Here is an 18,281-nt window from a genome sequence, read left to right as displayed (position 1 = left end):
GAATACAGTTTGACACCCTGTTGGTCAGGGTGTTAGTAGCAGTCCAATTAAATGGTGGCTGCAGTCCTCCTGGAGTGACAGATGTGGTTCTGTTGAAGCAGTGATCCTGTACAAAGGGTGTAGTTTTCTTTTGAAAGTCCAGTGGTGATGTAGAATGGTCTGGTCTTCTGGGAATTCACTGGAAAAAGGCTGACTGTAGTCTTTTAAATTTCAGATTATATCTGGGTATGAATGCTTGGCTCTTTTTTCTGGGTGGAGCATCTCCCAATGGGATGATGTAATTTTATCAGTCCTGCAGTGAGACTCAATGGCCCATTACCAGAAGAGATCCCCCTGGAGGGAGGATGGGTGGTGGAAGAGATAAAGAACACTGCCCCACCTGGTTTTAACAGATGGTAATAGAATACATACTTTTGGCTACATCTTGCATTGCAACCTAAAACAATGGCAGACCTAAATTAGCCACAAAATGGGCTTTCAAAAGAAAATATTGTTCATCTTCACATGAGTAGCAAGAACTGGACCAGTGGTCTGCAAAAAGAAGAGTGGTGAAATATCATCATCTGCAGAAAACCAAAATAAGCCAAATCTCCAAGCTAAAAGTAAGCAGTGTTATTCATGCATAGTGCCTCTCCCTGATAAATCAGTGAACCGAAACCAAAGTTACATCACTTATGTTTTTTCATTTTTTATTTAATGTGCTTAAAGCTGTATTCTGTATTAACTTCACCCTGCTTGACTGCCCCAAGTGACTCCTTAGGAAATTGTACTTTGTAAACAAAACAAATGTCTTTAACTTAGGGCTCCCTTACAATGTCACAAGACTTCTTGCTTGCTTAAAAATAAAAAGGACAGGGCATTTAAAGTAATCAGTGGGTGATTAAGTAATTTTGACCAAATAGTAGTAAGTGAAGCACAATTAAATCATATGTAGCAAAAGTTTTAGCACATTTACTGTGCACAATATAAATTCTCATCAGACACTTGATATAAAATTATCCAATGTTTCTTTAATAGTAACATAAGAAAATATTATCACAAAAACAGTTTCACTTCGTATTTTTACAAAATAGCTCATTGTAAGGCTGTAAAGAGGAGTCTGAGGAATCCTTATCTTAAGGGAGCAACATAATGGGGTAAAGAGGAGCCTTGGTTAACCCTTATGTTCTCAATCACAAAACTTTTATGCCATATTCTTCAGATGCATTGGGAAAAAAACATTATTTTAATGCTTAGAATTCTGCTTCCAAGCAAGACTACTTTCTCAACCCAGACTCTAATATTGGGTAGTTAATGGAAGGCAGAAAAACACTATTAAGTCTTGTGCCTGTCAAGATGTATAGTCATATATTCACTGCAAGACAGCAACCTGCAGAGCTGAGCTATTTCCTTACAAACAGCCCAATACTGCTGGAGTCCACAAGATGGAGCAGAACTTATCTCTAGCTGCCTTTAGCAAAAGTAGCTTAAAGTCTATACTTAGCTCATCTGAATCATGGCTGAATGAAAGGCTGCTAAACTCTGAATTCTCAACAAAAGTATAAGAGCCTCCATGTGCTTTGTGTAACACAAGTTGTTAAATTGTCAGTGTCTAAGAAGGCAAGAATTGATCATAAAGTAGCTTATATTAGGGTGAAAAAATACATATAGACCTGAAGATTTATATTGCTGCAAGACTAAAGAAATTGACCTTCAACTCTCCTGTTCTATCCTCCTTCTCCTATTTCTTAAAAACAAACAAAACAAACCAAAACAAACAAACAAACAAAAAACCCCACACACACCACCCAAAAGATTTTCCTCTATGTAGCATAAAACAGTCATACTCAGCATCTGCTACCTCGTGACTGAACGAGTGACATATCTCAAGCACATGCAGCTGCTGGATGGAAAAACAGTTACCAAGCCATACATCAGTAGGCTACATCAATATTTGAGTCAGACAGCAAGATCAAATTTTCATACAGGGGTAATTTCAGTTCCCTTCGTGATAGATCTTCCTGTTAAACCCAGCCCATACACATTAAAGAAGTGGTTTTACTGAGTAGTTGTGTTTTCATGTCAGTGATGAGGACAAGCCCTTTTCACAGGGCAAGCAGTCCAGCTGTCATTCCAACCCTCCACTTGATTCACAGGCAGAGTAATCAGAGATCTCGTTAAGCTGCCACAATTTAACTGTGTAAATAGGAGACATCAAAACACATTAATTTTTTTATTTTAATTATGTCCGGGAACACAGATAGCAGTAAAAACCTTTACTTCTTGTTCCTTTCCTAACTTATTCAAAGGTAAACTCTTTCTTCATCTACCACGCCCTTTAACTCTGAACACCAAACGAAGCGCTCAGTCCTGGCCGGGCCTGTCTTGCAGCCCTGCCTCTGGCTGCAGGTGCTTCACGCTGTCTTCGGGATCTGCCCTGGTCCCGGGACCTGCCCGCGTTCCCGGTTCCGTCCCGGTTCCGTCCCGGTTCTGTCCCGGTTCTGTCCCGGTTCCCGGAGCCCCCCCGGTTCTCACCCGGGCCGGGGGCGGCTCCCTCGCCCCGGCCCGCGGTCATGTGACCCGTCCAAGATGGCTGCCGGGGAGCGCCGCGCCGCGCCCGCCGCGGGAAAGGAGGAAGACTTTGAGATTATTGATAAAAAACAGCTCCCTGACGCGGCTGAGCTGAGGAACGAGGAGAAGGCGAAACCGGAGGAAGCGCGATGGTCTGCTCCGATCTTGTCTCTGGCCAGGAAAGCCTCGGAAAACTTGGCGCTGGGCTATGGCAGCGCCCTGAAGTCCGCATCCCTGGTGGGATTGGTGTCCAAACCCGGCAGCAGTGACAGCCCGGCAAAGACAAGTACGGCTCCGCTTCTTTAGTAAACTCGCTTTTGTGGTGCGCAAATGAGTTCGCTCCCGTAAGTGCTGCTGGGTCGTGTCAGTGGTGCATGGGTGTTACTTTGAATTTCCTTTTTTAAGATGCTGCAGATTTGTATTGAAGTAAAATTAAACAAGCGACACAGATGTAGACCTTAAGAAATGCATTGTAACCAGAAGAAACCTAAACTCTTATATTTGGAGAAATTCACTTTTGTTTTGTTTGCTGCCTTTTCTCCTTATCCTTAAAGCTCCAGCAGCCTGGCTGCAGTGAGGGATCTCTCAAAATTCCATATCCTCCCTCGAGTGCTGCTGGTTCCGGGAAGGAATTCGCTGTACCTTTCATGTCAGAGACTAGACAAGCAAACTGAGATACAGATTTGTTATAAGTTACTTTTTAACTACACTAAAAATGCCTTCAGTTTAACCACAGCTTGCTTTTTTCAACATTGGCATTTGTGGATCTAGCAGCCCTACAGATTTGTGGAACAGGTCTCTTAGAACTGAATTAAAATGGCTTCAGTTGAATCGTATGGAAAATAAATCTCAGCAATATTCATAATGTGGAAAAAACCCCAAACCCATTCAAATGCAGCAGAAATTGGGCCTGGAGCCTTGCACTCCAGAGTTTCAGACTGGTGCCAGTTGTTCTGGAGCACTGGAGCTCAGCTTTGCTCTGTTTGGTGCTGACCTTTTCGTTTTTAATGGTGCTGAGTATTCAAAGGGAAGTTCCATGGAGTTGAGTTGGGACAGCATGGGGCAGTGTTACTGCTGATGGATTTCTTCATTTTTTGTGAAAATTCCTCAATGTTGCGTAGTCAGAGTTAAAGATTAATTGTCCTGAAAAAGATTATTTTCTTTTCCTGCATCTCAAAGTCTCACACTAAACTTCTTGCAGGCTTGTTTCCCAAGTGCTCATTTTGCACACCTGGGATCTAACCTGACAAAGTGCAGAATATCCCAGGGCTTTTTCTTTGCTTTTGGAATAATGCTGTGGATAGATGTAATTGGAAATAACATTTGGCAATGGGCAGTGAATAAAATATTCTCTTACCTGAAATGAAGCTCCCACATTTAATGGGACTTTTACCATAATTTTTCAGCTTCTTCCTTGTAAAGTCAAGGAACACATCACAACCTTCCCACATTGTTCAAAGGATTTGGATAATATGTTGATGAGTTTTATGGAAAATTCTGTATGAAAAATCAGTTAATAACTTGTACATGAAATGTGAACAGGCACTAAGGCACCTCTTCTACCTGTTCAATATTATTTACCTTTGACCAAGCACTTAAATATAATTTAAAGCATGTATGTTTAAGAAATAAGCTAAGGCCCGCAAGACCTTTCCACAAGTGGAAAACTTGGAGCTTGTTGCCTGCTGAAACCTTTTTCCAGAGATTTTATAACCTCTGTCTGCGACTTCAGATCTGTTGATCGCATGTTCTAAACACATAAAACCCATCCTAAAACCAGTGTCTGCCACTGAGGAAATTGTATTCTGCCTTGCAGAGAGGTCAGAAGCTTCAAAACTAAAGAAAATGAATCAAGAAAGACTTGCAGTCCCAAAGACCAAGGGATGGAGAACTGTGAGCTTTCCTTTGTGCTTCAGTGTTTTCTGACTTCCAAGTGTGCTGAATAATTACAGTAAACAAGGCATGTGGCTTCAAAACGATGTTGAAACAAATCTCCTGAGTTGAATAAGACACAAAACCATGTGACTGCATTCTTAAAGATTGCAGCATCACATCTGTGGTCTTTTGCACTGGGGTAACCTGATTCCTAATCTTTGATGTTTGGCTTAGGTAGTGTGTCTAATACCTGTTTATTTTGCATGTATGAACCTGCACAGTTTTGCAAAAGATGTACTTGACTGTGTAAATTTGCAGCAGTCTGAAAAATATTGTTCAAGTAATTATTTAACTTAATGCAAACTGATAATAAGACACTTCTTCATTTAAAATTGTGTTCATAAAGAGCATTTAATTCACGGTATTTTATTTTTTTAAGTCTTGTGGGTAATATGTGTATCTTGACCAAGGTATAGAGGCAAAGCATTCTTGGTAAGTAAAAATTGAAATTAAAAAAAAATATCAAAATTGTTAGCATTGCTTTGAAACACCCAAAAAAACTCACTGATTTTCTGTTTGAGCAGTTTTTTTCTGTTCGTAAGGTATAACCTGACAATATTGACATCAAAATTCTAAATATTATGGTGCTTTTAATTCTCAGCCTCATGTCAACACATTATATACAGTTTTGAGGCCTCCACTGGTTGTAGACAATATACAGTATATTCCTTCTATATATTTGTATATATATATATTATATATTGATTATATACTATATATACTATTGTATATAGTGTAACTAGTATATATACTATGAACTATAGAGTAGCCTGCAGAGATGACAGCATTTTTAACCTTAAATTAAAATAGTGTGCACAAAAAGGGAAATGCCAGAGAGACTTTTGCACGATCTTAAAAACATTGTTAACCATCTTGAGTGTGACTGACACAGGGCTGAGGCTTCTGCCGCTGCTGTTTCTGCAGAGTGTGGCTGTGTGTGACCCACAGGTGACAGCAAGACTCTTACTGAAACAGCAGTGTCTTAAAATGGGATTTTGGTGCCCACTGGGCTGTGGTTGGCAGCTCCTGTCAGAGCCTGTAGGTGCCTTAAGGAGCAAAGGTGCTGGTCCCAGTCCTGGTCCCACTCCCCCTGTTGTTCCAAAACAGGTTCTTTCACTTGGTCTGCGAGAGGCCAATCCATGCACAGAGTGGAGGAATTTGATTTATTTATGGTTTTGCACAGAAAAGGGGCTGGGTGGCAAATCCACAAAGCCAGCATGACTAACAAAACTTTTCACTGTTTAGGCATTAATGTTCACGGGCATTAATGTTCATTGGCTACAAATTCCCTAGTTCTCTTATTAATTACAGTTCTGTCTTCTGATGGTCAATGGTACCCTTGCTTCTCATGCTCATTAGTCTGTATGCTCAGTCTATTTGTTCTGTCTGTCAGTGTGTTTCTTGGGTCGGTGGTCACAATCTGCCCCTGCCAGAAATACCTTCTGCCCAGCCAGAGCTGATTGAGCACAGTTGCTGTGTTGGTTTTATGAGTTTCTTCCTTATCTTGGGGGTTCTGCCAAACATCATAAAATCATAGAGTATGCTGGGTTGGAAGGGATCCACCAGGATCATTGAGTCCAGCTACTAGCCCTGTACAGAACCATCCCCGAGAGTCACACCATGTGTCTGAAAGTGTTGCACAAGTGCTCCTTCAGCTCTGTCAGGTTTGGTGTTGTTACCATTTCCACGAGGAGCCCATTCCAGCACCCAGTCACCTTCTGGATGAAGAATCTTTTCCTGATTGCATCCTAAACCTCTCATGACTCAGCTTCAGGCCATCCTCGCGGCACATAAATTCTGCATCCTTTGGGTCCCCTATCAATGCTACATCTTTTTATTAACCTCCCCTAGGCCTGGGGTCACTGAAGCATGTCCAGCCCTAAACCTTAACAAGGCAGTTCTACCGACAGCTTGCTCCTTAGCTGATATTTCACGGGTTAAAGGACCCTTATTGTTGCTTAGGCTTGAAATTATACAAACACGGAAAAGCATCCTTTCTTAAGTAAATCTGTACATATTCCACATTTTGCAACACGCCCCGACCGGGCCGAGCCCGCCCCGCGCCCCTCACACTGCTCTAAGATGGCGGCCGGCCCGCCCCCGCCCCCGCCGCGCGCGCTGTAGCCGTGGTAACGCGGCGGGCCCGGGCCCCTCAGCCCGCGGCCCCCGGCCCGGCCCCGCCCTCAGGTAGGGACCCCGCGGGCCTGGGCTGGGGCCGTGTCCCCCCTCCAGGGGCCGGGCGCGGCGCTGAGGGGGGGTTTACCCAGCTCGTCCCCGCCGCAGGATGGAGGCCCAGCAGGGGCATCGCGGCGAGGGGTCTTTAAATGCTGCGCGGCGTCTCCGTGCAGATTCTCCCCAGGTACTCGGCGCTGGGGAGGCCGCACCTCGAGTGCTGTGATCAGTTCGGGGCCCCTCAATTCAGGAAGGGCATTGAGGGGCTGCAGCGGGCCCATAGAAGAGCTGGGGAAGGTTCTGGAACGCAAATCCTATAAGGAGCGGCTGAGGGAGCTGGGTGTGTTTAGTCTGAGGAAGAGGAGGCTCAGGGGTGGCCTTTTCTCTGCAAGTCCCTGACAGGAGGCTGTAGGCAGGTGGGTGTCGGTCTCTTCTCCCAGGCAACCGGTATAAAACCACAGGATATCTTAAGTTGCACCAGGGAAGGTTTAGGTTGGATACTAGGAAGAATTTCTTCACAGAAAGGGTGATTATACATTAGGCAGCCCAAGGAGGTGGTGGAGCCACTGTCCCCATAGCTGTTTAAAGAAAAACTGGATCTGGTACTCAGTGCCCTGACCTAGTTTCTCAGGTCTTTTCCAGCCTAATTGATTCTGTGATTGTAAAGCAGCTTTCCTTTCTCCACCCATGTGCCCCCAGGTACACGGTGTCACACCATGGAGGAACGTGCCAACCTCATGAACATGATGAAGCTCAGCATCAAAATCCTCATCCAGTCAGCCCTGAGCCTGGGCCGGACCCTGGACTCCGACTTCCCACCACTGCAGCAGTTCTTCGTGGTGCTGGAGCACTGCCTCAAGCACGGGCTCAAAGGTGGGCACTGGCTGCCAGGCTGAGGAGAGGCAGGTCAGGGAGTCTCTGTCATGTCCTGCTGTGGCTTCAGCTTGACTTCTGAATTACATTATTAATTCTATATACATACAATGCTAGTCCATATTACAGAGATGTGGTTACCCTTGCACATCCTGTATTTTGTGCCTCCTAAACTGTCAGGGTATTTTTAATGCCCCCTTTCCACAGACACGTTATAAGCTGGTAAGACAAAGCAACACAGTAAAATTTGTCAAAAATTCTGGAGTTGGAAGCCTACCTTTTTCCTCACAAATCTCTCTGTATTCTCCCTTTAGTGAAGAAGACTTTTATTGGACAGAACAAATCGTTTTTTGGTCCTTTGGAGCTAGTGGAAAAACTTCGTCCTGAAGCATCAGATATAGCAACTAGTGTTAAAAATCTGCCAGAATTGAAGTAAGTTAATTGTTGGGGATGATGCATTTTGCTCATACTACTGGGGAAAGGAATCCTTCATGTAGTCTCTTGGCTTCCTTAACAAGCTCTTGTTCCCAAAGTAAAAAAATAGGGTGTGTAGGAGGCATTGACTTCAAGAGATAAGGAGGATATCTCAAAATATTCAGAATTTCTGACTCAAACAATGCTGTCAGATTGAAAACAGCATTTGGACACTTTTATAAACTTGCTATAAATAACTAAAGTCTTCCTAGGTATTTTTTTCTCTCTTCTTTCCCCCACTTTCATGATTTTATGTCATTTTGTGTGTGCGCTGATAGTATTTCATTTGAGTAATTCAGGATGATTGAAATAGACTTGATTTTGATACTAGGATGTATTAATGGTTGAGTTATGGTGGTAGTTGACAATATGTGTGGTTTTTCAAATTAAGAAGATTTGACAATATTACTTTCCCTGAAGAATGGAAAGTACTTAAACATTCTTGTGTTCTGGAGACAATAGTTCATTTCCCCAGAGATTTGTTGTTGTTTTTTTAGTAACTAATGTCCTTCCCCTCACTTTGTAAACTGAGAATTTTGAATTGCACAAATCAAGTTAATAAAATACCTTGGGTTTACTAAAACATGCAACTTTTCATTTTAGGACTGCTGTGGGCAGAGGGAGGGCTTGGCTTTATCTAGCACTCATGCAAAAGAAACTGGCAGATTATCTCAAAGTACTCCTGGACCATAAGCATCTGTTAAGGTAATGGCACAGACGTATTCCTGAATATTGCTGAATCACTGACACCTCCTGTGGCTCCAGGGAGAGTCATTAATTGTGTTCTTGCAGCCAGCAGAGGAGCAAGTGGTTAATTGTTTTTGCAGTGAATATACAAAGGAACTTGCAGAGTATTTTCTGAGACAGTTAGAAATCTTCTGCCTTATGCAATAAATGAGTGAGAACTCAGCTGAGTTTTGTTAAGGCTGCATTATTGTTTATATGATTTCAGTGATGGAAGTGCCATTACAATTGTTTGATGTGAAGTGATGCCTTATACTGTTTGTTCCAGTGAATTTTATGAACCTGATGCACTGATGATGGAGGAGGAAGGAGCAGTTATTGTGGGTCTGCTGGTTGGACTGAATGTTATTGATGCAAACCTCTGCTTGAAAGGAGAAGACTTGGACTCCCAGGTGAAGATTAAAGCTTTAATAGGATCAGTTGGTATAAGATTCTAGTAGAATTAAGTACACCTATAAATAATTTACTGAGATGGGTCCAGATTTCTTTCCAGCATGGCCTGTATTGAAGCTTCCTGTATTTCCCTCAGTGAATTAAAAGAAAGTACATAAGTAACAGTTTATGAAAATATTGCCAAAATTAATAACTGCAAGGAAACTGGTTACACATAATATGGTTACTTTGATGCTTTTATGACAAATATTAGCTTGCATGTTTGCATCAGCTAGAAAAGATATGGGTATTATTTGTCACTCTAAATCTAAACTTCAGAGTTTTATCATTTTCCAAATATGCAGTATATGCCTGCTTCTACACATAATTGCACTGTGAAGGTGTGTTAATATCTTAAATATATTTTTCAGGTTGGAGTGATTGATTTTTCCTTGTACCTTAAGGAAACACAGGACACTGATGACAAACAGTATGTATGGTGAATTAATAATTCTAAATCATTACAGTTTTTGTAGAACAATCCTGTCAGACAGTCTGTGGGAGGATGGAAGTGCTGGAGATTTCAAACTATTACTCATCCAAAAAAGAGAACCCAAACCAGATTTTGTTACCTAAACAAAAGTAGTGTCTTTCAGAGACTGAATTTGTGGTAGTTTTAACAACAATTTGGAGAGTTTGAGTTTTGAGCTGGGACCAAATTAAAAGTACACAAAATATTAGATTGTGGTTTTATTTGGTTTTAGAAGACTTGATTCTTGAAGTCACCCTTTGCCAGCTCCCTGTTTTTGTTTCTAAGCACAGTCTCAGAAACCTTCTCAACTAAGTAGCTGTCTTTGTGGGAGATATCAGTTATGGAGGAACAAATGTAATTTTAAGTGAAATATTAGATTTGAGACTGCACTTAGGAGCACAGATCAGGTCTTCTAAGACCTATAGCAAATGAAGGGATCTTCATATTTTATGTGCTTCTGTCACTTCAGAGCACGTCACTGTGGAGCTGCTGAGAAGCAGCTGCTTCCCCTCCCTGGTGCTTCTGATCCAGCTCCAACACAAGTACTTTTATAAGGAAAGGATAAAAGGTTTTAGCTCTGTTTGCAGGTCTATGCTGAAAGCTGTAGTGCAGAATAACACTTTAGAATGAAGGAGTTTCTTCTCAATTAATAAATTCTCACTTTTACAACTAGAGATGGAGGGATTACAGCTGTCCTTGACCAGAAGCATTATGTGGAAGAACTGAACCGTCATCTAAGGTGGCATTTTCATCTATTCTCATATTCAAACACTTGTCCTATTTAGCTTTTCCAGCATGGCTTTGAGTGTCTCTGCTGCCAGTCTTGTAGATTTTTGTTTGATATTGGAATGCCTTTTCTGATTATTTCCCAAAAATCTTAGTTTTATTTTGTAGTCCTGTTCTTCTGCAGGTACATTCAATGCAGAAAGCAAGTGTGTGTAATAGTTTACTTTTTTGAGAGTGATTAACAGAACATTTTGGAGCTATGTTTTTCAAGAGAAACTATTACAAGTGCATCTGGAAATTCATTGCTTAGAAGAAGAGTCTCTACTCTTCCTCTATAGGTTGCTCAGTAGGAGGAGCAGGCCTCCCTCACCCTCTTGAGCAGGAGAGGTGTTATGACTGCAAAAGCTAAGCCAGAACAGGGCTGCCAGCAGAAGGACATGGTGCTCTCAGTGCTTCAGAGGGGAAGTTTTCCTTCCTCAGAGTTTTACCCCCGCTCACCAAAGTACTTCATTGTTAACAAATGCAAGATGGTAAAAATAATGTTAAGGATAGGAGTAAAAGCTGAACATTAACACTTCATTTGTTATTTTTATGCATCTCTCTTCCTTGCTACAGTTGCACGGTTGCAGATCTCCAGAACAAAATAGACTGTTTAGAAAAGACCAATTCAAAACTCCAGGAAGAGGTTTGTATCTCATCTGTTATGTATTTCTCACAGCTCTTTTCCATCAGATACAAAACTCCCTAAGACTATACCTTACACCTAAAATATTTGAGTAGATACTGGTGAGCTGTGGGGACTGAAGGGACTGGCATGGGTTGGTGGGACTTCTAGTTCATACCACAGATCCAGGGTGGATTTTAGTCTTTTACACTATGGTGCATTTGTTTTCCCAGTTAATAATTTAAAAGAATTGAAGAGGGTGTGAAGCAGAACTTGGTGAACAGATGTTGGTGGGTACATTAATTTTGGCTGACAGTGGGTATGGCTGCAGAAGGGTCAGGCAGCTCCTGGGGAGAGCAAAAGGGGAAGTGAACAGCACAGCTGCTGCAGAGACTGAGCTACTGACTTCAAAATTGCTCCAGATGCTGCATGATTGCACAGTAATTAAATATAGATCTTTTCTCTTCATACAGCTTGCAGCAGCTACTGACCGAATTGGATCCCTTCAGGAAGAGCAGCAGCAGCTAAAACAACAGAATGAATTAATTCGTGAACGGAGTGAAAAAAGTGTAGAGGTGGGACACCTATTTAGAGATGATGAGGATCCTTTAAATAAGTAATCTCTCTTGATCAGCTGTAGTGAGTTCTCCCAAGCCCTCTGTGCACTGGAATGCTCAGCACAGTTGAGCACATTGCTAAGCAGATCACTGGGTTTGGGTGTTGTATGCTCAGGCATTAGATTTTACTTTTCTTTACTACACACCCAAAAATACACTTGCAGAAGGAAGAACAAATTCAAAGTATTAGAAGTATTAAAGTAAAAAGTGTAAAAGATTAAAGTATTTTTATTATTACTGTATCTTTGAGATTTCAGCTTATTAATGTTTGCCAGGTCATTGATTGTAAAACAGTAGGATTTTGCTTGAAATAGCACATTGAAATACTGAGTTACACACGAGAATTACAGAGATACTTTAAATACTTTGTGATCTTAAATGGCTGATGTTTCTTGTAGGTAACAAAAGAGGATACAAAAGTAGAATTGGATACTTACAAGCAGTCACGCCAGGGTCTCGATGAAATGTACAGTGATGTTTGGAAGCAGTTGAAAGAAGAAAAAAAAGTCAGGCTGGTAAGGAAACTTAACTATAGAAAGTGAAGTGAAGGATTCAGCCTGCTGTAACATTACAAATACAAGATGACAGTTGTGCACCTTTTGCAGTTCAGAATTCATAGAGCAATTGCAAGCAAGATGCTGGGCATTAGCCATTAACAATGTCTGTAAGGTGCTGGGGAGTTGGGGCTTTTGGCATGTTGGAAATAAAAGGCCTTTTTAAGAAACTACTGGCATTATTACAGCAGAGACACAGTTTGTGAATGGGGTTATCTGGATTTTATCCCTGACCTATGGCTGCATAGCAGTAACTAGGAAATCTCTTTGTAAGGAACTAGAGAAAGAGTTGGAGCTACAAATTGGAATGAAAACAGAAATGGAAATTGCCATGAAACTTCTGGAAAAAGATACTCATGAAAAACAAGACACTTTAGTTGCCCTTCGCCAGCAGTTAGAAGAAGTGAAGGCCATTAACTTGCAGATGTTTCACAAATCCCAGGTATGCACAGGGGGCTGGGGATGGTTTTGTGGGGTTTCTCATTGGGTGGGTTGTAGTTTTACATAATTTTTTTCAGTTGAACAAAACTGTATGATTGGCATTTCTACAAGGAAGCTATGGTGTAGCAGTGCTCACAAAAAATATACAGAGCTTGTTTCCATTAATGAAACAAAAGTGTAACTAGCCTCTCCACGCATGAAGTAAGAGTTCAGCAAGCCTTCCTCTCCCACACCTGGTTCCAGAAATCCAGAGGGGATTTCTCTCAATTTTTATGGCCTATTTCTTGATGGCTCTTCAGGCTTTACCCAGCTCTTTGCCTCCTTCCCAGACACTTGCAAGTCAGTGAAAACCCAGTGCTGTGGTGTGCCTTTGCTTTTGAAAGCAGTATTTATTTGGGGATTTTTTTGCTTCCTGGTTCCATGCCCACTGAGTACAGTTGTTACATTCAAATCATCACTGGTATTCTTGCCCTGTCAATTTAATCTCGTTTTGTTTCTTCAGGCTTTTTTCTGATGAGAACATCAGTCTTGCAGCTGATCTCATAGGTCAAAACTTAGTTAAGTGGTTTGGGTTTTTTCTGAGGTTGTAACAAAATGTTTGGAGCAATATCTGCTCTGGCATTATCGATCAGCATTTTGTTTGCACATTCCAGTCAGACCCAGGCATGGCCTCTAGCAAGCTGAACATTCTTTAGCTGGTGGTAAACTTTAAACACTGTTCACTATTTCCTACAGAATGCAGAGTGTTCATTACAACAGAAAACAGAAGCAATATCCTCTTTTGAAGGAAAAACAAATGAGATGATGTCCTCTATGAAACAAATGGAAGAGAGGTAATAATTGCAAGATTAGAAAGTCAACATTGAAGTCAGTAGCCAGTATAAACCTTTACAGGATGACCTTCCATATGCCCCATAGACATTTGGGCCTGTGTGCCAGCATGAGCTTTTTTACTTACTCCTCTTCATCCCTCTGTGCCTGCTGTTTTCTCTTCCCAGGCAAACATATCCATAACTGACCCACTGGAAGCTCTTTCCATAGGCAGGCTGTTGGAAAACATGTTAACTTCACTTTAAGAACCAGTGTGGCTTTGCTTTTGTTTTTTTTCCAGAAACAACTGCTTTTGAAAGTCTTTTTTTTTCCTCCACTAGTATTTTCAGTTCAAGATTTTATAAAGATCCCTGTGGTAACTCTAAAAGAAGAGGGTGAGAGGGTGCAGGGAAGGAGTGAATTGAAAACAAATGTCTGTGTTCCTTCCCATGTAGGCTGGAGCAGGCAGAGAAGGCCAGGCAGGCGGCAGAGGAGCGGTGCAATAAGATGAAGCAGGAGCTGGCTGGGAGGCTCGACTCGTGTCGGCAGCAGATGGCCCAGCTGGACAGCAAATGGTATTTAATCTGAGCAGGTGTTTTTCTTCCCTTTTCCATTTCTTTATGAAGTGTTTTCTACTCCTTTTATACTCAGGTCTAAGGAGGGGGTGAGTTTGAAATTCTGTTGGCTTCAGCATTGCCAGACATATGCAGGACCCAGGGAAGCACAGCATTCTGTACAGTGCAAAGTTAGCATGAGGCTTTTGACATGTTTTCTTCAGAATGTCTAATTTAGAGCACAGAGTGGCAGCAAAAATCTTCCCATTCCAACTAGCAATGGAACTTTAAATTGTTTTTTTTAATAAACCAGGAGATACATATGGTCACACTTGTAGGCTGAGCATGGAACTGACTGTCATCCAAAGGAATTGGGATTTTTGAAGGGACTTGTGGGTGTGTTCTTAGGGAATGTTAATCCTCTAAAGATTTCTAATACCCATATAAAAAGCTTCTTTCACTGTTTAGACTTCAGGGTAGAGTGTGCCTTTTAAACATGACCGTTTAAACACAGGTAGTGAAATATTTATTCATGGGGATTGGTTTCTTTGGGGGTCTTTTGGTTGGTTGGTTGTTTTTCTTCTAGCCCTTCACTGCTGTTTGTTTTCTGTGACCTGAAAATGTTAACATATGTTAAACAGTGTTAACATTTTTGATGTCTACTGCTTGTTCTTTCCTTTCCCAGAATACCATTCTAGTTTTGCCCCCTTTTGGACAAGACTTCTACTTCTCACACTGTTCCTATCCTTAAGTGCTATAGGATATTCTTCTGCTATAGGGTTTTTTTAGAATGAATTATTTTTAAATAGCTCAACTCTGGAAAAGGAATTAAAATCTGAAAAGGAACAGAGACAAACTTTGCAAAAAGAACTGCACCAAGAGAAGGATGCAACCACTCTGCTTAAAACAGAATTGCAACAGATGGAAGGACTGAAAAAGGTATGCACAGTTTCAAGCATTCAGAAAAACTGAATGTGATTTATTTTTTAAGCATGAACATTCTTGTTAACCTGAAGAGGTTTTGCTGCCACGTATGGAGCAGTTTCTGAGGACACAAGTGTGCACCTGTATCTGTCTGTGTGCTCCTGTGTTCGCACAGGACTGCCATGTTCTAGCTATGTTGAAGGATATTCAAAGCCTGAAAATGTTCCTTTTCTTGGTAAATATGGTTAAATGATTCCATTGTTTGTGCAGAACCTGTGGGTAGCTCACCCATGTAATTTTAAAAATCAAACCTTAGAAATAGGGGGATTTGCAAAGGAGATGATTCTTGTGAATTGCTTGAGTAGACTAATTAAGGTTATAGGTCAAACAGTGCACAAAAAACTTGATTTTGTGCTTGATTTTATAGGAACTGAGAAAACTGCAAGATGAGAAGCAGCAGCTGAAGAAGGTCCGTGAGGAGCAGGAGCAGGCTCTTCAAGAAATGGGTCTTCATCTCAGCCAGTAAGTTCTACAGAACAGAACTCCTGTAAATGGCATAAGCTGGAGTATCAGACTAATACCAAGAATTTTAAACCTCATTCACTTAAAAAAATCAATTGATGTGAGAATTTTAGGAGGCAGCTGCTATGTATGAGAAACTAAAGAGCCATGAAATAAAAGTGAGGGAGGATCTTGTCAGAGTAAGCTGGCTGAGAGGAAACATTAAAGGAAATGTTTAGTTCTTACACTGAAACTGCTTTTCCTTACGTTTTTCTGTTTATACTGAAAAAGGGGCAAACTCTGAGTTGACAGTTTCCCAGTGAGTGGTTCAGAGGGGTAACAGGGAGCTCCTTGGGGGTTGGGGTTCAGTGGCTTGACAGTGGAATGGCAGGGAAAACCAAACACAACAAAATAAAAACTCATGCAGGATATATTTTTTTTCCAGATCGAAGCTGAAGATGGAAGACATTAAAGAAGTAAATAAAGCACTAAAGGTACTCTCTCATGGATATTTTGACTAAGAATATGAATTTAACACCTTCAGATTTCACCCTGGTTAAAAGGTGGCTTTTGAAAAATACCAACAACATTGGTAGAATGCCTATAAATTTATTTGTATCTCCAGTGTGGTTTTCAATACAATTTTCCAGGGTCATACATGGCTGAAGGATGATGAAGCAACCCACTGCAAGCAATGTAAAAAGGAATTCTCCATTTCAAGAAGGAAGGTAATGTTGTTCAGCAGATTATTTTTAAATAATCCATGGAAAACAAAAAGGGTGTGCTGTTGCATACCTTTGCTAGGGAAGACTGAAACTGTTCAATTCTGAATCTTGTTGGCATGATAAATACATAGGAAATAGTTTGGCACTTGCGACCCAAAAAGTAATACAGCCCCCTGTTTCGGTGCTGTCGGTGGAGAGCCGCTGTGGCTGCGTTCAGGCTCATTTCCCAGCAGAGCAGGCACTGCTCGGTGCCCGGCCCGCGGTGCGGGGAGCCGGGCGGGGCGGGCCAGCGCAGCCCATCCCAGCGCAGGCTGTCCCGGGGACGCCGCCCTCCCTCCGCGGCCAGGCCCGCCCGCTCCGGCCCCGCTCCTGCTCCTGGCTGCCCCCGAGCCGCGGCGGGTGCAGCTCCCGGTCGCGGAGGGATCGCGCCCTGCACTCGGCCCTGCGCAGAAGGAAGTGCTGCTGGGAGGGCTGGGCTTATTGGAAGTGGACTCGGACACAGTTCCCAAGGCCTGACTTCTTTCTTCCGGATGCCGTTTTTTAGGCAGCTGTGCTCATTCTGACTCTGTTTTTGTAGCACCACTGCAGAAACTGCGGGGACATCTTCTGCAACAGTTGTTCCAGTAATGAACTCGCGCTGCCATCGTACCCGAAACCCGTCCGTGTCTGTGATAATTGTCACACATTACTTCTCCAGCAGTGCTCCTCTAACTCCTCCTAAGGCTCTCCTGCCCTTGACTGAGCCACTTTAACATTGGAAAGTAGCCATTATTTTTTTAATTCTGAATTGCAGGTGTCTTCTGTGCAGCAGACTGGACTGGCTGGTCTAACAATTTCCACTGTAAGAGCAGTGTAAATTAATTTGTAGGGATTGTGCAAGCTAATGCTTCTCCAACTGAAATAATTAAAAAGCTTATATCAACTGTAATTTCCCCAAGAGTTCTATTTGAAACTAAGATTCATTTTTCTGATTTTTATAGGTATTTGTATTAAAATTTGTATATGGTATTTCTACATTTATTTGATCCCTGTAGATATCATTGTCTCTCTGTACATGAACTTAATTTCTTTACCTTCACTGTAGGTGCTCCTGTGTGCTCCCCTGTCTCATGTACAGTTTTGTATTTGCTCTAGTCAGCCAGAGAGGAAAAGGTCAATTTATGAATTGTCTATAGAAAGCTTTATAAGTAGAGTGTCAATGAATGTGCCTTCAGTTCACTGCGGAGTCAAAAGCTGCACATTATACTTGTTCTGGAAGTCGCTGTGACCACAGTGCAGTAGTTACACAATAAAGTCTTTTGCAAAAACTGAAAGCAAGTTCTAATTTTTAACACCTATCAGTCACAGATCCTAGAAGAGAATGTTCTCGTCCAGCCAGGCATATCCAAGGTTTAAGTTAAAGGTACCAGAACGTGTCTGGGATGCCTGACCAACGCTGTGGTATTCTTGGAAGGTACCAGATGAAGCCACTGCCCTGCAGCTGGAACTGCTTTTGCCCTTTTCCAAAAAGAAAATGGCAGTGACTCCAGTTCACTGTGTCCACCCCTGGGACAGAGGGGAGCAGCTGCTGCCCCAGACCCAGGGGCACCAGGTCCCTGTTCTGCCAGGCCTGGGTTCTGCTGCACCAGGGATCCCAAAACAGTTTTGTGTTCCTGTGCCAGAGCACGGGGCTGGCACCACAGCAGCAGCACGGTGAAGGCAGCCCTGGCCCCAGCAGCCCCCACAGTACCCGTGAGTGTCCCAGGTTCCAGAGCAGCTCTTTGACCAAGTGAGCTTCTTCCAGAGGCTCCGTGTGAAACAGTGCAAACCTGGGGTGATCCCCACTCTGACCCAGCTCCAACAGAGGCAGAGCAGGGCCAGGAGCCCACTGAGCTGGGCTGGCAGCAGGTTGTTTTCATGGCAGCCAGCCATGGCTGCAGTACCCCGTGCTCAGAATTCCACCCTTACACCTCCTCTGCTACAGAACAGGAGGGTAGACAGGCACCTCAGGTTCTTAACACTTCAGAACAAACAGTTTACTACAAAGGGCAAACAAAATACTATGGCCACTGCACAGAAACAAGTTCCCTGTCATTTCAGGGGAAGGTGCAGTGCTCAAAAAGCTGTAACTATG

At 42.4% G+C, this 18,281-nt stretch overlaps 1 protein-coding gene across 5 annotated transcripts; it reads left to right on the top strand.

Annotated features, from left to right (window-relative positions):
* The first annotated feature begins 2,563 nt into the window (after nt 1-2,563).
* On the top strand, nt 2,564-17,481 carry RUFY1 (RUN and FYVE domain containing 1). Of its 5 annotated transcripts, none has more exons than XM_015641803.1 (18): nt 2,564-2,894; nt 7,357-7,530; nt 7,845-7,962; nt 8,608-8,709; nt 9,017-9,140; nt 9,552-9,610; nt 10,326-10,391; nt 10,994-11,063; nt 11,516-11,617; nt 12,058-12,174; nt 12,488-12,655; nt 13,390-13,487; nt 13,920-14,039; nt 14,828-14,957; nt 15,370-15,464; nt 15,889-15,937; nt 16,094-16,171; nt 16,746-17,481. In XM_015641803.1, the coding sequence occupies exons 2-18, from the start codon at nt 7,374-7,376 to the stop codon at nt 16,887-16,889; spliced, it is 1,797 nt and encodes a 598-aa protein (XP_015497289.1). In that variant the 5' UTR covers nt 2,564-2,894; nt 7,357-7,373; the 3' UTR covers nt 16,890-17,481. The 5 variants fall into 5 exon arrangements, with proteins under 5 accessions (XP_015497289.1, XP_015497288.1, XP_033373615.1 ...); XM_015641802.3 differs by having other exon boundaries at nt 2,568-2,836; XM_015641805.3 differs by lacking the exon at nt 2,564-2,894 and adding an exon at nt 6,598-6,672.
* Nucleotides 17,482-18,281: the final 800 nt, after the last annotated feature.

This window comes from Parus major, chromosome 13 (genome assembly GCF_001522545.3).
Source record: "Parus major isolate Abel chromosome 13, Parus_major1.1, whole genome shotgun sequence".
Lineage (NCBI taxonomy): Eukaryota > Metazoa > Chordata > Aves > Passeriformes > Paridae > Parus > Parus major.
Note: the sequence above shows the minus strand (reverse complement) of the source record. Positions and strands in the feature narration are given on the sequence as shown.